The sequence below is a fragment of the Cutaneotrichosporon oleaginosum genome (genome assembly GCF_008065305.1).
Source record: "Cutaneotrichosporon oleaginosum strain ATCC 20508 chromosome Unknown ATCC20508_contig06, whole genome shotgun sequence".
In the NCBI taxonomy this organism is placed as follows: Eukaryota; Fungi; Basidiomycota; class Tremellomycetes; order Trichosporonales; family Trichosporonaceae; genus Cutaneotrichosporon; species Cutaneotrichosporon oleaginosum.
In genome coordinates this window covers 596,764-618,906 of record NW_027072175.1, presented here as the reverse complement: position 1 = coordinate 618,906, position 22,143 = coordinate 596,764, and the positions used below count along the sequence as shown (strand labels likewise).

The 22,143-nt window shown below is 60.6% G+C and overlaps 11 protein-coding genes across 11 annotated transcripts; 7 read left to right on the top strand and 4 right to left on the bottom strand.

The window, feature by feature from the left end:
• Positions 1 to 280: 280 nt before the first annotated feature.
• Positions 281 to 1,729, top strand: COLE_06674 (uncharacterized protein; the record flags this gene model as incomplete). The annotated part of the gene is made up of 3 exons (XM_018422804.2): positions 281 to 334; positions 419 to 723; positions 769 to 1,729. 3 exons carry the CDS (start codon positions 281 to 283, stop codon positions 1,727 to 1,729), a joined length of 1,320 nt encoding a protein of 439 aa, XP_018279924.1.
• A 306-nt stretch (positions 1,730 to 2,035) lies between these two features.
• Positions 2,036 to 3,232, bottom strand: COLE_06673 (uncharacterized protein; the record flags this gene model as incomplete). The annotated part of the gene is made up of 5 exons (XM_018422805.2): positions 2,036 to 2,158; positions 2,193 to 2,495; positions 2,528 to 2,642; positions 2,674 to 3,055; positions 3,112 to 3,232. 5 exons carry the CDS (start codon positions 3,230 to 3,232, stop codon positions 2,036 to 2,038), a joined length of 1,044 nt encoding a protein of 347 aa, XP_018279925.1.
• Positions 3,233 to 3,457: 225 nt separating this feature from the next.
• On the top strand, positions 3,458 to 5,911 carry COLE_06672 (uncharacterized protein; the record flags this gene model as incomplete). The annotated part of the gene is made up of 4 exons (XM_018422806.2): positions 3,458 to 3,590; positions 3,622 to 3,681; positions 3,713 to 3,791; positions 3,823 to 5,911. 4 exons carry the CDS (start codon positions 3,458 to 3,460, stop codon positions 5,909 to 5,911), a joined length of 2,361 nt encoding a protein of 786 aa, XP_018279926.1.
• A 1,670-nt stretch (positions 5,912 to 7,581) lies between these two features.
• On the top strand, positions 7,582 to 9,451 carry COLE_06671 (uncharacterized protein; the record flags this gene model as incomplete). The annotated part of the gene is made up of 4 exons (XM_018422807.2): positions 7,582 to 7,825; positions 7,993 to 8,791; positions 8,824 to 9,029; positions 9,063 to 9,451. The coding sequence occupies 4 exons, from the start codon at positions 7,582 to 7,584 to the stop codon at positions 9,449 to 9,451; spliced, it is 1,638 nt and encodes a 545-aa protein (XP_018279927.1).
• A 257-nt stretch (positions 9,452 to 9,708) lies between these two features.
• On the top strand, positions 9,709 to 10,011 carry COLE_06670 (uncharacterized protein; the record flags this gene model as incomplete). The annotated part of the gene is made up of 1 exon (XM_018422808.2): positions 9,709 to 10,011. One exon carries the CDS (start codon positions 9,709 to 9,711, stop codon positions 10,009 to 10,011), a length of 303 nt encoding a protein of 100 aa, XP_018279928.1.
• An 833-nt stretch (positions 10,012 to 10,844) lies between these two features.
• COLE_06669 (uncharacterized protein) lies at positions 10,845 to 11,150 on the bottom strand (the record flags this gene model as incomplete). The annotated part of the gene is made up of 1 exon (XM_018427233.2): positions 10,845 to 11,150. One exon carries the CDS (start codon positions 11,148 to 11,150, stop codon positions 10,845 to 10,847), a length of 306 nt encoding a protein of 101 aa, XP_018279929.1.
• A 1,659-nt stretch (positions 11,151 to 12,809) lies between these two features.
• Positions 12,810 to 14,334, top strand: COLE_06668 (uncharacterized protein; the record flags this gene model as incomplete). Its single annotated transcript, XM_018422809.2, has 3 exons — positions 12,810 to 13,523; positions 13,561 to 13,770; positions 13,807 to 14,334. The coding sequence occupies 3 exons, from the start codon at positions 12,810 to 12,812 to the stop codon at positions 14,332 to 14,334; spliced, it is 1,452 nt and encodes a 483-aa protein (XP_018279930.2).
• A 1,337-nt stretch (positions 14,335 to 15,671) lies between these two features.
• COLE_06667 (uncharacterized protein) lies at positions 15,672 to 16,685 on the top strand (the record flags this gene model as incomplete). Its single annotated transcript, XM_018420308.2, has 4 exons — positions 15,672 to 15,818; positions 15,856 to 15,987; positions 16,052 to 16,122; positions 16,157 to 16,685. 4 exons carry the CDS (start codon positions 15,672 to 15,674, stop codon positions 16,683 to 16,685), a joined length of 879 nt encoding a protein of 292 aa, XP_018279931.2.
• A 186-nt stretch (positions 16,686 to 16,871) lies between these two features.
• On the bottom strand, positions 16,872 to 18,328 carry COLE_06666 (uncharacterized protein; the record flags this gene model as incomplete). Its single annotated transcript, XM_018420311.1, has 2 exons — positions 16,872 to 18,021; positions 18,072 to 18,328. 2 exons carry the CDS (start codon positions 18,326 to 18,328, stop codon positions 16,872 to 16,874), a joined length of 1,407 nt encoding a protein of 468 aa, XP_018279932.1.
• A 1,849-nt stretch (positions 18,329 to 20,177) lies between these two features.
• COLE_06665 (uncharacterized protein) lies at positions 20,178 to 21,138 on the bottom strand (the record flags this gene model as incomplete). Its single annotated transcript, XM_018420083.2, has 4 exons — positions 20,178 to 20,648; positions 20,701 to 20,764; positions 20,797 to 20,917; positions 20,952 to 21,138. The coding sequence occupies 4 exons, from the start codon at positions 21,136 to 21,138 to the stop codon at positions 20,178 to 20,180; spliced, it is 843 nt and encodes a 280-aa protein (XP_018279933.2).
• Positions 21,139 to 21,772: 634 nt separating this feature from the next.
• COLE_06664 (uncharacterized protein) lies at positions 21,773 to 22,045 on the top strand (the record flags this gene model as incomplete). The annotated part of the gene is made up of 1 exon (XM_018427234.2): positions 21,773 to 22,045. The coding sequence occupies one exon, from the start codon at positions 21,773 to 21,775 to the stop codon at positions 22,043 to 22,045; it is 273 nt and encodes a 90-aa protein (XP_018279934.1).
• Between the last annotated feature and the right edge of the window lie 98 nt (positions 22,046 to 22,143).

The following is a 22,143-nucleotide window of genomic DNA, read 5'->3' as shown; positions in this document are numbered from 1 at the left end:
CCCAAGCCCCTGACGCACCACCATCCCTCCCCCCTCTCCTCCCCCCCTCAGCCTCGCCCCCACCGCGCCTCCCTCCCTCCATCCTCCCCTCTTCTTGGACCCTCCCCACCGTCGACTTGACGTCGACTCTCGCCATCAAACTTTCCTTCTTCTCCATTGTCCCTCATCTTAAAAAGCTCACACACGCCGCAGCGCGGCGCCAGCTTGCCACTCATTTAAAGGCGCCGCGCAGCGGCGCATTCCTCCCTTCCCCTCCTCCTCCTCCCCCACACTCCTTACCATGACTTGGCCGAGCTGGCTCGCATGTCTCTGCGACCTCTGGCAGTCAAATCCTGTAAGTGTTCCGCGCGTCTCAGCTATCTCCGAGAGGTTCAACAACCTTTTTAGGACTCAGAACAAGTACAATGCTGACCAGCAGGAGAAGCAGGGCATCCTCGAGTGCTCACCATCGTCAGGTCCCTTCCTCTCACCCCCGATCTCGACCCAGCCGCAGTTTCGCACTCGCCCAATCGAGTACCTCTACAGTTTGCTCGCACCAGCACAGCCCCCGCCTTATGGCACGGGGCAGCTGCACCACGACGCGGCGAGCATCAGTTCGGCACCCTCCATCATCGAGCAGGCCGATGCCCGGCACAAGGAGCGCAAGGAGCGCCAACGCATCGAGGCCGAAAGTCGAGACAAGACCAATGCCGCTAGGAACAAGATTACTAGCGCCTACGGCAGGTGAGACTGATCCCACATATCTCTCGAGATTCAAGCTGACATCAGTCGCATGCTCAAGGTCGGCCTCGTGGCTCATCACTCGGTGCCTCCAACACCCCGCAGCCCCGATATCACCGAGACCTCCCCCCTTTGCGTCCCATCACCCTCACATCCCGTTTCGGACGAGGCCCATGCCACACCCTTGCAAGGCCGCGTGGACCCACGCTCACCTACACACCTGAGCTATGGCACCTTTGGGACGTTTGTACCTCCAACGCCCACCACCGAATCCGGATATCCCGGTCTCGGGATCGGCTTCCCCGTCGGTGCTCCGCCTGCGGCGCCCAAGATGCGCCGGCCAGTGCGGCCCCTCAATGGCCTCACCGTCCAGGTGCCGGCTGTGCCCCTCGAGAGCGTGCGCCGACACGTCGCCGAGATGCTCTTCAACATTCGGGGAGACGACACGGACGAGTCGTCGCGCCCCACCTCTCCACTCATGCGCACCGACAGCCGCTACTCGATTGACAGCCGGCGCAGCCGTCCCTCCATTGACTCGCCCACCTCCCTCCGCTTCCCCGGCGTCGTTGTCACCCCTGCCGACAGCGAGGACACGTCCGCTGTCACTTCGGCCAATACCTCCCACATCGCACTCACCCCCACCACTCCCAAAACACCCGCCACGCCGGCCTCCGGCCCATATTTCGCCAACCACCACCACCACCCCAGCACCGTACCACCCCTCGCCACCGCAAAGTACCGGCGCCACTCGAACGAGACTCCGCTCGGGCGCGCGTACCGCCTCTCACGGGATGAGACGCCTCGCCCGCGCCGCATTGAACGTACGCGCTCTGATACGCCGCCGCGCGGCAGACAGCGTGCGCGCGGCGGCCCCCGTCCTCGTCGGGACTCGATTTCCACACACACCGAGGACACCGAGGACGGCGTCGTGTACAAGCAGATCGGGCTGAGCGGCCTGCCCGGCCGTAAGCGTGTTGTCCACCGTAAGAAGGCACGCTTCGAGGAGTAGCAAAGACGATCTAAGATGAGATGATCGGGGAAGCGAGAAAGAAGTCAATCAGCAGCCAAAGAAGAAACAAGCAAAAACATCATCATCATGTGTGTCCGCTTCTCAGACGTATCCCTAGCCTTGTGAGACATAACCATTCACACATCCACCACTTTCCGCTCAGCGCAATGCCCCAGGCATGTAGATTACGCCCGATGCAGGACGCCGCTTGTAGTATTGACATGCATAGCTCTCCGTGTAATACAGGTGCGAGGGGATGAGGCAGTGATGGTATGATGGGGACATCACGCTGCGGCATTAGTAATTCTACCGGAATCGGCGACGCGATGGCCCAGGCTGAGAGTCGAGATCCTCTTCGTCGGGATCGACGAACGAGTCGGGTATAATCGTCTCCGCTCCACGTTGCTGGGTGCGGCCCTGTGATCGAGACTGCGTCAGTGCACGCTTCCACCAGTCAGCTCACTGGACGGCGCTCCTCCTCGCTCTCGACCTCGTCTTCCTCCGCGACGGCTCGTTGCTCCTGCGACATACCAGGCTGGCTGTCATCCACCTCGTCGTCCTCGTTCCCACGCTGACTCCTGCGCCGCTTCGCCGCCCGAGCGAAGTCGTCCTGCACGCGGCTGACCGCCTTCTCACCAATCGGCGTCGGACGCACTTCTTCAAAGCTCGTCTTGCACTCGAGGCAAGCCGTGCGTCGCTCCAGCACCATGTCGTAGCAGTAGCCGTGGTAGTGTGCCTCGCACGCCTGGTGCGCACATGCGACGCCCTGCCATCAGCTTCCATCATTCCTTCTCTCACCGTCATGACAATGCGGTTGCAGCGGCGGCACACGCGCACATAGTCGTCGTACTCGCCGCGGAGGTAATCAGCGAGTTCGAGCATAGCGCGCGGCGCGAGCGAGTACCGCCCTCGTCTGGGGTCAGCGCCAACATGGAAGAACATACTCTGAGGTGGCGAGCCACCCGCGCGCCACGAGTGCCTTGAGCAGCGCCTGCGCGGCGCTCTGCGTCATCTGCCCGTTCAGGTCTTTCACGAGGCCGACGGCGTGCCGCGACCCCACACTATTGGCTGGGTAGCTCTCGACGATCGCCTCGATCACGGCGCGCACATAACTGATTTCGAGTGGGGACAAGTCCGTCGCCTGCTGCGCGATCTCGCCGGCGCCCTCCGTGTTCACGAGCGCCGTCCACTTCCGGCCCGAGGTTTCGTCCGCGCCCCGCTTCAGCCCGAGGCCCAGCGGCTCGAGCAGCGACGTGAGCTCCTCGAGAAAGGCGTTCAAGCCCTGCTCGTTACTACGGTGCGTCGGCTGGAAGTCTTGGTCAGAGGCTGGTGTCAGCAAGCCCGGAGGAAGGCGGGGAGAGAAGGGAGGGGAGGAGACTCACCCTGGACAGCCTTGATGGTGCGCCGGTACATCTCGAGCAACCGATCGTCGGTCATCGCGCGGCGCGAGAGCAGCATCTGGTTGAACGCGCGATGGAGGTCTGTTGCGGCGACATTGGGCATGCTGAGCGAGATGAAGAGAGTGGTCGCGAATACCGCACCATCAACGGCCAACAACCGACGCGTCGCGCTCATTACACCGCGACAATAACAATTTCAGGCACGGACCGCGTACAGTGTCACGTGACCCAAAGTCGGCAGTGGAGGTCAAGAGGATTTCGAGAGTTGCTGCTGCAGACGCACAAATATCGTCATCTGCGCCAGTATCGCCCATCTCACCAGCTCACCATGGGCGAGACCATCACGAAGCGCATCCACGTCGGCGGCCTCATTCCCACTATAACGGCCGAGCACCTCCGCGACCGCTTCCGAAGCTTTGGCACCGTCACGGCCGTGGAGGAGATAGGGCTGAACGCCCTCGGTGAGTGCCAACGGGAAGAAGCTGACCCCAGGCGATCCCCGCCCCTTTGCGTATCTCACGCTGGAGACTACGCCTGCCCAGTTCCGGAAATGTAAGCCTCGCCGCCGCGCAGCTCACCCCAGGCCTGAACATCATGTCTGGCGCGACTTGGCGCGGCACCACGCTCCGCCTCGCCGAGGCCAAGCCCCGCTTCGACGTCCGGTGAGCCTGCCCCCGGCACCACTGACCCCAGGTTGGAGAAGGAGCGCACCCGCGACCCAAAGAAGGAGGCGCGGCGCGCCTCGCGGCGCCTCAAGCGCGCGATCGCCGTCGTAGGGGGCAAGGAGGCGCAGGACATGCGCCTCGTCTCGCGCGACAAGGTCGCGCGCCGCGCCACGTCTACTTTCTGGGTTGAGGCGGACGGGCACCTCATTAGGCCCATTGCGATACGTCCTTCCCACCCGATTCCCACACCCGCCTCGGTTACACGGAAGAATGACGGCGCGCCGCCGCCGAAGCGGGCGCGTATCCGTGTCATCGACACGCGTCGCTGGGGCCCGACACATGTGACTGAGCAGGAGATGGCTGGGCCAGTGGAGCGTGGGGAACAGTGGGAGTTTGTTGAGGGCGACGAGGAGGTGGATGAGGACGGGCGGGTGCGCCTTGGCGCGTGGATCCGCGCGGGAGAGGAGGAGGAGGTGCGTGTCCGCCGGCCGCTGGAGTTCAGCGACGCCGAGATGGAGAGCGACATCGAGGCGGACTCGCCTCTTTTCCCAGCCCACACCCGCTCGGCATCGCCTCTGTTCCCGTCCAAGGAGCGGTCTGCCAGTCCGCTCTTCCCGACCCGCGACGCTGAGCGTTCCGCATCGCCACTGTTCCCGACCCGCGAGGAGGAAGCGGAACCGGCCCACCCAGCCCCCTCCTCCCCTCCTTTCCCGGTTCACGACCGTGTTGCATGGCTCAAGGACGAAGAGAAGCACACGCTGGATCGGTCGTCTCGTGCTACTACGCCCTCGCCATCCCCCGCGCGCGTTGCAGAGGCCGTGGCCTTGGCGGAGCAGCAGGAAGAAGCAGCCGACGAGGTGCGCCTTGATGCACCCAAGGCCGAGGTCGAGGAAAACCGGGCGGAGCGCTCGCCAACACCCGAGATCTCGCCGCTCAAGGCGGTGGAGGGCGCCGTTATGGCGGCCCGCGAGCGTGCTGAGCTGGGAGAGAAGGTTGAGGCTGAGCGGCCTGTGCGCTCGCCGACACCAGAGATATCGCCTCGCAAGGCCGCCTTGGCTTTGCCTGAGGAGGTGAAGGCGCAGGCGGCGAGCGAGCGCGGCACCGCGCTGAGTGTGCTCACCTCGCTGCTCGGCGAGGCGCCGACGGTCCGCAAGGCGCGCCGTGAGTGGATAGCGTACGAAGAGGAAAGTGACGACGACGATTTCAGCGCCCTCAAGCCGCAGGCTTATGAGAGCTCGAGCGATACCGAGATCGCACCGGTCGAGCGCGCTCGCGCGCCGTCCCCCAAGACGCCGGACGTCGCGCTCCGCGCGCGCTGGCTCGAGGAGCAGGACCTCGAGCTTGAGGAGGGCGACGAGCCTGCCACAGTCTCCAATGACCTGCTTGAGGACTTGGTGATGCGGCTGCGTGGCGGAGCTGCCAGCGACGATGAGAAGTCGGACGACTCAGACGACAGCGAGGACTCGGACTCGGACTCAGACGACAGCTCAGATGGCTCTGATAGCGACGACTCTAGCGACTCCTCGGATTCCAGCGATTCATCGGACTCGAGTGAATCAGGAGATAGTGCCAACTCTGACTCCTCGGATGAGGCTGCCGGGTCTTCCTCCCCCGCCGGCCCCGCCCGTTTGAAGGACCTCTTCGCACCCACATCGGGGGGCTTCTCGCTCCTCGGCGTCGCCCCTGATCTCGAAATCGATGAGACCATCGTGCTGCAGCCCACGGCGGAGGAACCCGAGCTGGCGCCTCTCGCCGCCGCCCCGCGCTCGACCTTCGACGCGAGCCCAGACATCCCTCTCTTCTTCCCCCTCCCCGTGCGCCCGGGGCGCCGCGGCGAGGCGCGGAGTGTGCTCGCGCCTGAGGAGGAGGGTGATGTCAACGGAGAGGCTGAGGCAGAAGAGGGAGAGGGACGGGGCGTCCAGAGGCATTGGGGCCAGGCGCAGGAGACGACCAAGCCTAAGGCCACGCGTACTCCACGGCTTGTCGCATCTGAGTCGGACGCCGAGGTACAGGAGAGGTGGAAGAGGCGGCGTCTGGAGTTGACGCAGGCGTGGAAACGCCGGCATCGCGAGGCTGTCAAACACAGTCGCCGGAGGGGCGGGGATGATGTCGAGTAAGCGATAGACGAGGGGCGCATGCATCGCTTGTCAACTAAATGTGCGCGCAGTGGGCCGATGTCACGGCGCTTTTAAGCAACGTTTCTCACTGACTCTCCTCACCACCACCATGTCTCATGTCCCAAAGGTACCTCCAACCAGTAGACTTGCTGACACAAGAATCTCAACATCTCGTGGACTGGCGATGCGCCACTAACATTCTCAACGCTGCACCTCATCCCGATCCCCGATGCACCGACGACGTCGTCAGCGCCGCTCGATGTGCGCAACTTTCTCAACCCCTCTCCCAATACAGACGTATTGGACCTTACACTGGTGCCCACGGCGCCTCCCGCCACCCCTGCCGCGGGCAAGTATCCCAAGCCGCCCCTCTGGCACATATACTACCAGCCAAACGTGCCGCGGGGCAGCGCAGGCTCAATGTCGACACTGGTAGACTTCACGAGCGTGAGTGCTCCGCTTCACCCGGCGTGGGGGACAAAACTGACGTGCAGATGTTAACTGTCGGTCAGCCGCATGGCCAGGCGCATCTCGAGGCGCCGGGGCGCGGCACATTTCCCCTCGCGCTGTGCGTGCACGTCATCGGGCGCGCACCCGAGGCCGCCGAGCGCGCTGCGGGCGTTGTGCGCGAAGCGTGGGTGCGCTCGCACCGCTTAAACCGCCTCGGCAGTCAGGCAGTGCCGCACTGGTTTGGGCTGTATGCCGGCCTGGCGGAGATGGACGGCGTTCAGACGCCCGTGTACGCTGGTCTCGTGGCGGCGAGTGGAGCGGATGCGGAGCGGTGAGTTCCGTGTACAAGGGGGCGGGGGCGTGAGGAGTATAAGAGAAGCACACAAAGGCGAATCTGACACCAGCGACGCGATCGTCACAGCCTATAAGCAGATCCACGATCTTGGCGTGATCCACCGCGCGGCGCGGCCGCATAACTGGCACTTTGGTCATGGCGTCGCGATCGCCGAATGGGGACGCGCGTACGTGCGCCGACGCGGTTTTGGGTTCGTGCGCGAGACGGACGGGCTTGGCATCGACTGGGTCGTGGATGAGATCGAGTTTGAGCGGATGCGTGCCGCCGAGAACAAGCGCATAAAGAGCTTCTTCACAGAGCAGCCGTGGTAGATGGCTCGAGAAAGGAAGAGCGGGATAGTCAATGCACTGCGTGCTCTCGAGATGTGACAGCACGTGCAGCTCGGCAGATGCGAGCACGGTTGGTGCGAGGCTGACGTGAGCTGTGGATAAGTCTCGTGTAAGTTGATAGGCGAGTCGAACCCGTGCCAGCTTTAGCGTCGGTGAGTCACTCCGCCATCTCATAGCGCTCACATAGGTGCAGGAGCGAGTGACTGGCCAGATATTCTCGGTCTGATATTTATAAGCCGCCGTCATGATGAACTCGGGACCGTGCCGTGCCTGTCCGGCAGGTCCGGCATCTAAGATGGGGTGGTGGCGCTGGATTTACCCGAGTCACACCAAGGAGATGCTGCCCAGCAGTCCAGCTGCACCCTCGACCGCCTCTCTCGGCCGTTTGTCAGCGGGGCATGTATTCTTTCGCTGCCGCGGCTGGCATTGCACACTCAGTCTCTATTTACTTGCTCAAGAATTCGACGGACTCTGTGGATCTATTGGATATCCATCACACCAACCTCCGCCACGACGCAGCGCCGCCCCGCGCCACTATGTCGTCGCCATACCCCGACCCCGACTTGAAACCAGTCTCGCAGCGCACCTCGCTCGCGACCCTCACGAATCCCTTGCCTGACGGGTGCAGCTATGGCTCGATACCGTCGAAGGATGCCAGTCCTGCCGAGCGTGTGATCTGGGTGGAGTTTCCGCCAGATAGCCGCGACAACCCATTCTACTTCTCGACGAAAAGAAAAGTCGGCATCACACTGTGCGCCCTCATCTACTGCTGGTACTGCTGTAAGTTCCCGTTGACGACTTTGTCCACCGGCTCTTCTCGCTGGTGCGATGGGCGCGCAGCTACAAGTTTTGAAGTTCGGTCACCTCCGCCGTCCCCCTTGTCCGCCTCAAGGTCACCCCGCCCTCACCCCACCCCCGCTCCCACCCTGACCCCGCGCTGACCCCAGCCATCACGGCCTCGGCATTTTCGATCCAGTCCGGCGCCATGTGCGAGGACCTCAACTGCCCGCATCTCGGCGCTGAGGCCGGCATCGCGCTCTACGCGTGGGGCGCCGGCATCATGCCGCTCTTCGTCGCCCCCGTATCAGAGGAGTTCGGGCGGCGACCTGTCTACCTTGTGGCGCTGTTCTTCCTCCTCGTCTTTCATGTCCTGCAGGCCGTGGCGCAGAACACGGCCACGGCGCTCGTCGCGCGCTTCCTCGCAGGCGTCGCTGGCTCGGTCGGCACCTCCGTTGTTGGCGGCACCGTCGCGGACATCTTCACGCCAGCGCACCGTGGTCTGCCGATGATGCTCACCGGTTTCATCCTCTACTTCGCCACAGGTATCGGCGGCACGATTTTCGCGTACGTCACGACGCGGTTAGGATGGCGCTGGACGTGGTGGATCATTGTCATATCCCTCGGCGCATGCGTCCCCCTTTTCGTGCTGGTTATGCCTGAGACTCGATCGTCCATCATACTGCGCAGACGGGCAAAGAAGCTGCGCACCGAGCGAGGCCTTTCCGACGGCGGACGATACCTATCTCACCCAGAGATTGAGAAGGTCCGCTTCCTCACCGCGCTCAAAACGTCGCTCACCCGCCCCCTCATCTTTCTCGTCACGGAGCCCATCGTCATGTTCTTCTCCCTCTGGGTTGCTCTCGCCTGGAGCGTCATGTATGTCCAAGTCGCTGGCCTGCCATACATGATGCGCACGCTATACGGATTCAACACAGAGCAGGTCGGCCTTGTGTACCTAACAGCATGGTGGGTTGAAGGTCTGAGCGAGCTGACGGCAGCCTGGGCGCGTGCTTTGGATATCTTGGAGGATACGCGCAAGAGTACCTGTACAGGCGTTACGCACCAACCAAGGGCGTCGAGGCGCGTCTCTTTACGCCCATGGTCGCGGGCGTGCTTTTCGCACTGGGCTGCTTTATCACTGGCGCGACGGCGCGGTCTGAGATTCACTGGATCGCTAGCGCGATCGGCCAGGTGGTCGTGATCAGTAAGTCCCCCTGTACTTTTCAGCTGACAACAGCCGCCGTAATGATCATCTACGTGACTGCCTTCACCTACGTCTCCGAGTGTTACGGGACGTACGCCTCGTCGGCCATGGCCTCCCAGTCGTGCCTCCGAAACATGGTTGGTGGCGGCATCGCCTTTGGCACGACATCCATGTTCAAGGGAATGAGTGTGCGATGGGCGCTCATCCTCATGGGCGGCATTGCTGCGCTACTCGCTCTCGTGCCGTTCGTCGCGTTCTTCTATGGGCCGGCGATCCGGCAACGCAGCCCCTACTCTCGCGAGCTGATGCGGCAGGAGCGGGAGGCGCTCGACGCTGAGCGCGTGCAGCGAGAATTGCGGGGTATGGACATGACGGGGGCAGAGGATATCGAGGGCGAGGTGTACGAAAAAGAGCGAGAGTAGTGTACATTAGATATAGCGCATCGTGCATGGAGCATATTGTTTGGTTGACAGATTTTATAACATACATGAAGCCGCGATCTCCGACTAACAAGGCACTGGCAAAGACACACAATATCCACACATAAACACACACAACGCCACACACCCAAACAAACACAACCCTCTCCTTGTGACCCACATCTGCATCTGTTAAGTACAAGAACACATCATGCCCGCACCCATTCGCCACCTACCCGCTACTTGCCACACAGGCCGCCATGTCGATCGTCATAACGGAAGCTACCGACTTCTTGCCAGACTACGAGTACAAGCCCGTTGTGCAACACCCAAGCCCCAAGCGCAAGCCCTACTGCGGGTACAAGCCTCGCCCCAAGTACAAGATTCGGGAGCCACCCCCCTATCCCGACTTCAAGGTCTATGTCGAGCCCAAGCCAAACACCACATGGCGCAAAGCCAAGCTTGTGTATCACCGCGTGACACGGGTGTTCCGCAGGAGCGGCACCACCGCGCCACCCAACAGCCCATCACGAGGTCCCATCAACCCGTATCCCCTCGTCTGAGGGGTCACGATACAGTACCGTAATGCGTGGGTCTGGATGTATTTGAGGAAGAATGTGTACGCATCCTATGACTACTCCCAACTTGCCCACAGGCGCAGCGAGTCACATCAGAGCCACACGAAGCGCAAAATCAAAGTGCTGAAAACTTGTGGTGACGAAATGTGGTCATGCCGACCTATTCAGCGCACTAAGGACGAAAGAGCGGAGTGCAGGACTCGGACACATTCAGAAATGGGGCGAAGCCACCAGCTGGCATCCCACATGGGTTTGCCGCCGCCTCGATGAGTTTTGCATCTCGTCTGAAAGGTCATAAAAGAGCGAGGCATCGCTGCGCTGCATATTATTGTGAGCAACTTTGTCGAGGTTTGGGGGGCTATCGGTGCGGTCCTCGAAGTTTGTTAGGGTCAGTGGGAGCTGCGCTTATGTTGAGCCCGATATTGCGCGCGATTTTTCTCCGCTTGCTTCGCTTGTAAGCAAAGCACAGACGTGACCGGTTAGTTCGGTCCATGATTGCTATGTGGAAACAGGAAAAGGGTTTCCTATATGTTTCCAACCTCCGAACTCGGACGGCGTGACCACTTCAGCGCGCCCATCAGCGCCGGATCGCGTCTTCATGACGCTCACCCGGCGCGTGACGCCGACCCGGACAGCGGTTTTCCTCTGCCCGGCTTGGCGAACGTGTAAAGGACTCATCCTTGGCCTCTGGTATGGGCAGCGGCGTGGCATCGTCATCCTCTCGGTCTTCGGTAATCAGGATTAGCAGTTCTGGCAGTTCGAATGGAAGAGCCCTTGTGCACACTTATCAAACCTTATCAAAACTACTAGATGTTCCTTTATGCCAGTCGTGTTGGCTGTCCTGGCGGGAGAGATCCTTGAGGGGGACGGGTGTGCACGAAGTTCCTCAAACACAGCCGTCTACAGTAAAGGCGGCTAGTCGTACCGGGTCGGAGCCGTTGAGCGCTCAAGGGAACGCGTCGGCTGAGCGGAACCTGCCGCGCGGTTGAGCGGAAGCGGTGGCTTCCTAGCGGCAATGTCATTGGTCCCATGCAGAAGATAGCCGCTAGACGCAAGTGCGTTCTGAATCGGGCGAGAGGCGTCATTGACACGTTGCCGTGGCGGGTGGTGCGTGCCAACGCCATGGGAAGGTGGGGTGGCGGGTGGGGGAGGGAAGCGGAGGTTCGTTTAGCAGGTGTGCGAGATGTCGCGCCACCATTCCTATTAGGCTGTTCTTAGTTTCCCACGGCGCGTCTCACTGGTCAACTTGCCGACGGCGCCGACTTCAGTTGACGTTCCAGGGCGCCCTTCATGGCGTCGGAGGAATGGATTGCGGCCAACGCGTCGCGCTCCCAAGTGAGAGCAAGTCAAAGTCCTTTAACCGGTGGGCGGGATCGGCGGATCATCTATGCCACGCTGCCATGCCGCACCACTCCATCATGCATAATCACGATTCTAATCGCAGCAGGCGTCCATGCAGGTGCGCGGTTGAAGCTCTGCAATTGACAAGCGAGAGGCTAATCTGTCCCCACCCCCCTACGAAATAGCATCGGTGGAACGGTTCACGCCTTGAACAAGACCGCGTTAGTCGAGAACAAAAGACACGTCGGGTACCAACTTGCCCGACAAAATCTCACAGCGGCAACCATTACCGTCTGTTACCAGAACGGAAATCGGACGCAAGATCGAGTCCGGCCCACCCGGGGAAAGCACGGTTGGCATGGCAGAGCCTCCACCGACTTGAGCGGTGACGCGCCGGCGGTGGCCGCCGCAGCCTGGTCTCGATCGTGTATCTGGCCGCGAAGCACCAATCAACGGGGCTGCCGGGCTGCGTCTGGACGCCGGGCGTGTCTTGTCCGCAGTGTTGCAGTGGGTGGCGGCCCGTGGCGGTGCGTGGCTGTGGGTGGGCAGGTGTCTGTCCATGCGACTCACGTGAGACGGCTAAACTGGGGTGGAGGGGGTGAGGGGTGTGGCGCATGCACAGACGGCTGTAATCCTAAATCGGAGGTTGCTCTTTCCCGGATACGCGGCGCTGATAGGCCGGAGGCAAACGGACATGCAGGGATGATGGAATGTTGATTGTGATGAGATGGAGCTTTACCCTGTATCGGGATCAGCAGAGGCGGGGGGACCGCAAAGTAAAGGCTTAGCGGGGTAAAATTACCCACCCGGGCCAGACCTTGTCCGACTCGTGCTCCACATCCACCCATTTGCACCTGCCAGCTGCCACGCCAGGACATTTGATTGCTGCGTATACGCGGGTGGCGGCCGCCGCACCGAGCCAGCCAAGATCCCACAGAGCATAACGTCAGACGAGGGTGGGGGGCCGCCGGGCAGTCGGCGGCATGCACAGGTCCGCGCAACCAAACACACCTCCCTCATCCCAGGCCCCACACGGCGGCATCCTGCCGCAGTAGTCCTGACGATGTTCGGTTCTTGGGCAGCCGTCGTACCCCACAGTTGACACATCGGGCCTGCTGCCCATCCTATCAGCAACCATACTCATTGTGCCCCGCTTATCCCTACCCGGGGACCCAGTGGAGCGTCAAGCGGGGCCCGTCGATCGCTTGGAGGTCGCCGTGCGCGTGAGATGCAGTTGCAGTTGCAGGCTGGTGGGCAGCCTGAGCTGTGGAGTACAAAATGCCAGAGTCTCACAGGACTTGTCCCTTGTCCCCACCCAACTGCGCCAGCCTCGTACAGCGAGTCTTCCGCCTCACACTCGCTCACCACTTGTTTCGCCACTTTTCAACATCATGAACGACCGCTCCTCCACCCCGGAGAAGAACGGCCACCATGTCGAGCACATGGCTGGTGCTGAGCACGCCCATTTCGACCCCTCCAAGAGTATCGAGGGCCACCACCATCTCACCAGGAACATCGACGAGGGCTTCGACCCGTTGGTTCTGAAGCGCATTATCCGCAAGGTTGACCTGCGTCTCATTCCTATTCTTTCCGCCATGTACTGCATCTCGCTCATCGACCGCACCAACTTGTCGCTCGCCCGTGCTGCCAACAACAAGGCCATGGACACCAGGCTCCAGCTCTCCATTGGCGATCGCTACACTATGGCGACCGTCATGTTTTTCCCGCCCTACATTCTTCTCGAAATGCCCTCCCAGATCGGTCTGCGCAAGTTCGGCGCCCGCTGGTGGCTTGGCACTAGTGTCATTCTTTGGGGTATCGTTATGATCGGCATGGGCTTTGTCACCACTTGGAACCAGCTCACCGCGGTCCGTGCTATTCTCGGTGTTTTCGAGGCCACCCTCTTCCCCGGTGCGGCTTACCTCATCGCCTGTTGGTACCCGCGCAAGGAGATGGCTGTCCGCAATGTCGCCTTCTACGTCATCTCCATTGTCGTTTCTGGTCTCTCCGCCACTCTCGCTTACGGCCTTTCCACGCTTCACTTGCGCAACGGTCTCGAGGGTTGGCAGTGGATCTTCGTCATTGAAGGCATCATCACCGTCGGCATCGGTCTTCTCGGTTACCTGCTCATCACCGACTTCCCCGACAAGGCCAAGGTGAGCTTTAATACCACAAGAACTTCGCTGACGTCAGTTCCTGACCGATGATGAGCGCGATATCATTCAGCTCCGTATCGAGCGTGACCGCGGAGACGCCGTCGCCGACACCCTCAACTGGAAGAAGTTCACCAAGTACATCTGCGAGCCTCGTCTCTGGATCTACGGCTACATGTTCGGCTCGTCCACTGTCGGCTCGTACTCGCTCGCCTACTTCCTTCCTCAGATTCTCGCCACCATGGGCTTCGTAAGTTTAATCTCTTACAACACCACTGACCTGCAGACCAATGTTCAGGCGCAGCTTCTCGTGGCTCCCCCATACGTGTGGGCCGCGATTCCCGCTCTTTCGTCCGCTTTCCTCGCAGACAATGTCCGCAACTGCCGTTCTGTCGCCGTCGCATTCAACGCCACTTGCGTCATTGTCGGCACCGCCATGTACTCGCAGCTGCCCCTCTCGCAGAAGGCTGCGCGCTACGCGGGCGTCTTCATCGCTCTCGGCGGATGCAACTCCAACGTCCCTCTCATCCTATCGTGGGCCCAGACCTCTATCCGTTCGCAGTCCAAGCGTGGCTTCACCTCTGCCCTCATTGTTGCTTGGGGCGGTATCGGTGGTATCATCGCCTCGGTTGCCTTCATCCAGAAGGAGGCTAAGGACGGCTACCCCACTGGTGTCTTCCTTACGATCGGCATGAACGCCGCTGTCGTCGCTTGCGCTGTTGGCCTCAACCTCTTCTACAACTGGCAGAACAAGCGCGCTGCACGTGGCGAGGTCATCCTCGAGGGTGAGCCTGAGTTCCGCTACCAGGGTTAAGAGGTGAGGTGCAGGGAGCGTGTACGAGAGGAGAGGGATCGTGGAACAATAGTACGAGATACGGGCATGGGGATAGTTGTTACATTGTCGCGGAGTGTGGGATAGCGGTAGTACTGAGTATGAAGCCTAGTTCCTCGGCAATTGCACTGCACACCTGTTATCTCGGAACCCGATCGGGTTCCAGCAGCCGAAAAGGGTTCACTGCCGGAGCAGCCGCGCGGCAGATGGCCACATGGGACACCGTGTACACGCCAAGATATGGCCATGCCAAGCCTCTTCCGAGACACCACTCGTCCTGTGATGGTGTCAGCTTGAGTTTGTCAACCGGGGGTCATCTGGGGTTGGTCAGCAACCGCCTCCATCCGACATTTGCGACGATGGTAATAGTGGGCAGCTCGCACGCGCCTCTTTCCACGGTGCGGGGTGGTGGGCAACGCGGCGTTCGGTGTCCTAGACACCTAATAATTCGTGCCGAGGTTATACAGGTGTTATTGATGTGCGGTTTGAATGTTATCAATCAGCTGTTGGTCTCACATTTGAGCCATCTGGGACAACAGGTATTGAGAGCCGTAGGAATCCGCGTTGTATCAGGTGTTACATGCGCGAGAGTCTTCGCGGCGACCTCAGGCATGGGGCGCCCGGGTCGATTGTTGTTCAGCTGCTGGAAGTAAATTTCCGTGTTGAGTGCCCGAGGGAGAAAGCGCCGTTCGAATCTGTGACGAGTTCGTCCACTATGCATTCCCATCGACTTAATCTAGGCGGCTGGATGACATTTCGGGCTCATCAGCGGCTTTGAAGGGCGCTGGACATGTATTCATTTATGTGCCGATCCTGCCTGTGTACAGCAAGCACCGGGCTGCCCGGATAGGAAAGAACACTAAAGATGCTGCACACGGTCATCTTGCCTCAAGGTATATATGCTTGATCATCGTCGTGCGCTTGTCTCTGTAGGACTGGGCGAAGGGCCTTCCGCTCTGATGGTGACCGGCTTCGGCCAACGCCGATCTACCATCAGGCCGGCTACACCCTCCGTGTCCCGGTTGGTGCAGCGCGTCCGTTTCGTTTTCGACTTTACTCCTTTCACCATGTCGCGCAGCCCCTCTCCAACACCCTCCTCCTCAACTTCTTCATCCTCGTCTTCCTCTTCTTCCTCCTCCTCCTCGTCCTCTTCTTCCTCCTCTTCCTCTTCGTCCCGCTGGTCCACTGCGCCAGCGCCATCTGAGACCCCCCATCCTTCCACTAATCCTGGGCCACCTCCAACCGCCGCCCCACCCCGCACGATGCCGCCTGTCACACCCGCTACCTCCCTCGAGGAGATCCGACGCAAGGTCGGGCCCATGGACCCCGCGCACCGCATGGACTGGGCTATCCTCGACCTAGGATACAAGCCGGTCAGCAAACGGACCATCAACATCTCCGACCTGGATGTGCACGTCTGGGGCTTGGATCTGATTGAGCGCAGCACGCTGCCCATCGCCATGATTGTAAGTTTCCCGACGGGTATCTTGAGGCTCACGACAGGTGCTGTCTCACGGGTGGGCCAACAAGGCGCGCGACATGGAGCCGATGGCCAGCGGACTGATCGGCGAGATCCGCCGGCTTGAGGCCGAAAGTGGGCGCCGCAAGACGCGCGACGTGATTGTCGCCACGCTTGTAAGTGGCATTGTGGCAGCGCCACGCTGCCACAGTCAGATCGGCGGGGATAGACTGACGTCAGGATCAGCGCAACCACGGCGAGCGCCGCAGAATCCGGACGAAGGAGAAGTTCGAGACCAACCCAGCGAGGCTGTGAGCCGGTTATCCTTTGGATTGCTGACAGCAGGATCTCGGCTGCTGCAAACATCATGGGCGGCGCCATGGACCACGAGTACATCATGAACCTGCTCCCGGCCTACCTCTTCCCCCGCAGCGAGCGTGTCGTTGAGGAGTACATGTGCGCTGGCTTCTCCATGGGTGGCCACGTCACTTGGCGTATGGTACGCGAAGACCCTCGGGTCAAGATTGCCGTTCCGATCTGCTCGTTGCCTGGCGAGGCGCTGGGCCCGCTGCTGATGAAGCGTGCCGAGATGCTGCCCGACCAGACGTATCTCCCGCCCTCAGTCGAGAAGTTCTTCTTGGAGCGGAGCGCCCCAGGGACATATGCTGGGAAGAAGATTCTCGCGTTGCATGGCGACCTTGATGCCCTCATGCCGTGGCAGTGGGCTGAAGATGAGTGGCAGCGTGTTGCGGGTGAGTGCTCGCCCGGCGAGAGCGAGCGGTGGGTCGATCCCGACTACGGGCACGTTGTGAGCCAGGAAATGGTCAGGCGGACCGCTGAGTGGTTCTGGCGCTGGGGGCTGAGCTCCGCGTAGATATGGCCGGTAGTTAGACTAGATTTGCATCATCTCTCTGTTTGTGCGTTCTTTTAGCTCCTATTTCTCACTCCCGACTCAAGATCGCAGTGCAAGTGCGAAATGCATGCAGCTAATCTTCTGAACAATACAAATATCCCATCCCCTGTACCCAGCCCCGCCACCCTGCAACCCCCTGTCCTCTACCTAGAGGATAAACCTGAAGTGCACACTTTTGTCGCCCAGCTCAGCCTGGTCATCAATTTCAGGCCCGCCCTTCTCGAAGCCACCGACCGCGGCGCGCTTGCGGTTCTGCCACGCGAGGTACACGATGTTGGCCGCAGCAAAGAGGCCCATGCCAACGCAAAGCCCGAGAAGGATGGACGTGCCACGCTTGTAGTGAGGCGCTTCGGTGGTGGGGAAGAGCCAGGTGGAGAGGATGCCACCACAGTTGGTAATGATGAAGCCGCAAACGATACCAGTGACGCGGCGGTAGAAAGGGGCGAGGTTGTTGGGCATCCAGGTGGACGTGAGGGGTGCCGAGACATATGCGCCCATAACCTGGAAGAACAGTGAGGCGTAGCGAACCTTAGGGTTCCTCGAGCCGAGGTACAGAGCGTAGCCGATGAGGGAGAGGCAGGCGGAGAAGATGATGAAGGGGCCGCGGAGGTGCCAACGGTCAGAGTAGAAGCAGACAATGAGGGAGAGGGCGGTCGAGCAGACGTAGGGGGGGACCGAGTAAAGCTGGGTCATGATGCCCTTGTGCCCGAGGCCCTGCACAATCGAAGGGGAGAAGTAGGCCATGGAGAATAGCGCAGTGCCAGAGCAGAAGAGGGCGCCACACACCAGCCACATCTGCGGGGCACCCAGGATGCCAATGACGCTGCGCGCGGTGAGCTTCTCGTGGACCTCGGCAGGCGGGCGGTCAATGTCAAGCGCCTGGAGGACAGCCTGGCGCTCCTCCGGGCTGAGGTAGCCGACGTCGGAGGGGTCGCGGGGGAGGATCCAGAAGCAGGCAAAGGCGTAGACGACAGTAATGAGACCTTCAATGATAAAAATCCACGCCCAGCCACGCTTGCCACCGAGGCCATCCATGTTGACGATACCGGCAGCGAGAAGGCCTGAGAAGGCGCCGGCTAGCGAGGTCGCGCTGAAGAAAATGGCAGTGCGCTTGCCCAAGCGTGTGCGAGTGTAGAAAGATGACAAGTAGGTGATGCAGCAAGGCAGGACGGCGCCTTCGGCCGCACCCAGGAAGAAGCGACAGGCGAGCAGACCGGCGTAGTTGTGCACGAAGCCCTGGAAGGTCGTCACGATACCCCACGCAAGCATGAGGGCCGGCATGAGGATGTGTGGTCCGCTGAGTGTAAGCTTCCATGCCCAGGATGAAAACAACATCAAAACACTCACACTTTACGGATGAGGAGCGTGAGGGGCAGCTCGGCAGCGATGTAGGGCACATATGTGACGGTGAGAGCAATGCTGTACTGGTGGTTGGTGAGCTTGAGGTCCTGCATAAGGCCAGCGGCTTTCGCGTTGCCGATATTCGCCCGATCCAGGAAGGAAAGGAAATAGATAAGCGTGACGGCCGGTAGGAAAAGACAGTCGAGCTTGAACATGGCACGGCGGAAGGCTTCCTTGTCGGGCTCGGGAAGCTCTTCGCGCATGCCGACCTCCTTGCCCGAGTCAGAGTGCTCGGCGTGCACTACATCGGCGCTGTACTTTGGCTTGTCGTCGATCACAGTCATCGTGTGTTTTGTGAGTGGTGAGAGGTGAATGGGGGCTTAGTATCTGCCTGGCGAGGCTGATATATGGCTTTGGGCTCGGTTGCCCGAGGGGCTAGGCGTTGCGCGCATCCGTGTCAGAGTCAGTGCAGTAATTACGGGGCAGATACGGGGCATGGCGGGGCCGCCGGGCGTGAGAGTCGGCCTCCACAGGCGCAGGCGCGGGCGCTGCGTAGGGGCCGGCCGGTCCGTACCTTCCGAGGAGAGAGGATGAGCGGTGTCCGAGGATTGAGATGAAGAAACGTCGAGGCACGGTATGGAGGCGGGCCGAAGCGGGGTTTGGTCGATGTGGTTGGCTAACTCGGCGGCGGCTACCCTGAAGCGCCCTCGTGCCAGACATGTGACGCGGGGTATGGGGTGCGGGGACGGCCCGATCATGTCCCGGGTAAAGGCCGGGTTCAACACTCACGACGACTCGGACACCTCTCGCCCGTCCACCGAGCTTCTCTCGCCACCCTCGCCTCATGCGGTGGTAATGCAATGCTCCTGGTTCAGGTCCCCGACCACGGGCCCTCGTCGTGGAGACTGTGACGAACAGCCAATGTCGATGGCCGGAAGTGACGACACGAGGCGCTTGAGATCGCCCAATCCCGAGAAATCGCCGCAGGCAGTTCCATGCTGTTCCGTCCTGCGATGCAGGCCCGACGCCTATCCCCCTTATCGCTTAGCTGCTCCTCTGTCTCGATCTCTGCTCGATTGTACAGGATGTCGGTGTCCAATGTCGCTGATAGCGGCCCGCCCTACACGCGGCCCGGGCGCTTGAATTCTGTAAAACTCCGCTTCGGCGAATGAAGTCTGCCATGAGCTTGGGTAACGTGCGGGCAGCAGAGCTTTTGACCGCTTGCCCGATATCACACCTCGCGTCTCCATCAGATGGTCTCTGTTGCTCGACGCCCGCAGCGCTGAGCATACACCGAACGTGAGCGGGGAATTTGGGAACGCTCGGGCTTGCTTGGAACAGAGGTATGTTCTGCGGTAAAGCGCAAGCCAATCCTGTCCTCTCCCCCCCCCCTTCCCCCACTTTCTCCCTCCTCCCATCCCCCCTCCCCCCACCCAAGCGGTCACTGAATGGTTGAAGAAGATCGTTTAAGCCGGAATTTGTGAGTGGTCATTCCGATGTGTCCCCGAGGAACGTGGCGCGTGGCACTCGGGCGCTCTCTATACCCAAGGGGATCGGCCCCAACACAGAGCTGCCACTCACCGCCCGTCTGTGATGATCTCGTCGCCTCTATTCCAGACTTGACTGGTGTCTGCTGGCTCTTAATTGGGGCCTAGATCTCACTGAGAAATTGCCATCACTCTTTCAGCCTCATTCCCGCCAGCTGGGTATTTTTGGACAACTGCAAACTTGCCAACTTGCAAGTCTGTGGGTATCAGAGTGCCTGCATGCTCTCCAGATGAGACTGCAAGTAGATTCATGTCTTACTTTCGTCGGCATTATGTTCACAAAACTTCCCTCATTGTCGCCTTCGCAATTCGCTCTCTTGCAATGTGGAAGCTTGTGCTCGTACCACCGCAGACCTCCTCTGATCATTCCCCGCCACGTCTGACACCTCTATCCCCACTGTCATCTCACAAATTTCACCGCGAGCACGAACAACACAAGCTCGAGATACTAGGGAAGCAAGTCAGAATGTCCATCCACATTAAAGGGGTATTGAGAAAAGGTATACCAACAGGGTATCCACCGACCCATTCGGTATCACGAGCGTGGGCATCAATTATGATGCCCTTAGGCGACAAGCTCGGCGCCCAGCGCCGCCGAAACGATCATGTGCCCTACTCGAGCGACATACTGTCCCACATCGCCGAGCACGCCACGCTCGACATCGCCCTCGCCCTCGACAGAGCTCAAACCGCCCCTCTGGGCATCGGCCGCGGCTGCTGACGCCTTCGGGTTGGCAAGGCTGGTGAGCGACACCGTGGCGTTGCGAGAGGCCGAGGCCGAGGCGGACATCGTGCTGTTCAGGGAAGAAGTGGACGTGGCGTTGCGAGAAAGAGTCGAGGAGGATGTGGTGCTCGTGGTCGTCGATGTTGTGGTGCTGCTTGACGTTGTAGTCGTAGTGGAGGAGGTGGTGGTCGGCGTCGGCTCAGGCTCCTTGGTTGTCGTAGTCGTCGGCTCAGGGTCGGGCTGCTTGCCGTCGTCCCACTCCCACGAAAGCTGGAAAACGCCTTGGTCCTCGCTCGCGAACCGGCGGAACAGCTGCGGTCAGAATTTGCGGATGGGAAAGGAGCTTAGTCCGAGATCGACGCACACCCGGAGTCAGGTCGAGGTCGCCGAAGGCACACGTCGGGCACTCGTCCACTACCGTTACGCCCCTGGCGTCAGTGTGGTTATTGAGCGTCCTCACCCAACGGTGACGCCGTTGGCCGTGATAGTGAGCGACTTGCCGCACTGCGGGCCGGGGTAGCCATGTCCGTACTGCGCGGAGTTCAAGGCGACGATGTACGCTTCGTTGTTGCCATAACCACCTGTCGTCAGCCCAGCCAGGAAAAGGAGACGCACCGCACGCCAGCTGGCCCACGGAAGCGTCGTAGAATGTTGCTTGGCCAGAAAAACGTTTCCAAAGCGTGCGGTCTTCGTGCTTCGATGCGAGGGCGCGCCGCGCGTGCGCCTTGTTGGCTACGGAGCGGCGGTGGGGCTCGGCGGAGACCCCGAGGGCGAGGAGGGCGACAAGGGGTGCGAGGACCATTTCGCTTTTGGGAGAGGCTGAAAGGCGCCGGAGACACGGAGCTGGAGGAGAAAGAAGAAGTCAGAAGAGATAGTGTGGGACCGAGTAGCGACAGAAGTGAAAAGAGGGTGGTAAGCACGGGCCGTCGCGATCTGGGGTTGATGCGGCACCAGCACTGGGGACACTTTACTCGTAAGGTCAGCGATGCGGGATGCGGGATGGAGGGAGATGTAAGTGGAGATCAGTAGATGTCTACATCTACAGATGTCTGCTGTTGGCCACGACGGCGGATCCTGCATGCCAAGAGTGAGACACTTATTCGTGTGAGCGCTGGCTGGGCAGGGAGTGATGAGGAAGAGGTGGGATGGGTGGGCGACGCCCACGCCACCGCTCCCGAACCCGAGTCTGGGTCTGAGAGATGTGGGTAGGGAGCATGGAATGGTCGTGTTGGATGCGATGGAGGCGTTGGTCAGGGCCAGCCTCGTGGACAGATGGGCCGGAGCGGGCTTGGCATCACAACTGCTGTTTTGAGGTCAGCATCCGGATGACAGTGGCGGCCGTGACAGACGCAAGTATGAATTCGATGGCATGCGTTGGCAACTGGTGACCAGCACCGGATCCAACTGGGAGGCGGAATGATGCATGAACCGGATTCATGAATCAAAGTCCGCAGCTGTTTTTCAAGCCGAGCGAAAACAGTAGCCATCACAAGGGCTGGATTATCGTAGGAATCCACCCACTCGTTGTCTTCTTAGCGGTTCATGTCGTTCCTGCGTGTTGGTGGCGCCTGCGGCTCGCTCCCGTTGCCCACGAGCCACATATCTGGAACGGTGAACCTCAGCGCTTTATCATCTCAGCACCCTTTGCCTCTTACATCTCACACGCTTGGGGCGTTTCGCTGCTTGTATGCAACGTTCTCGATGCGTAGCCTCCCGTCCTTCTCGTTCTTGGCACGAAAAAACATCTCACGCCCGAGCCTCGTCAATCTTTGCTAACGAAACATCCTCAATTCATGTTTCGCTTCGA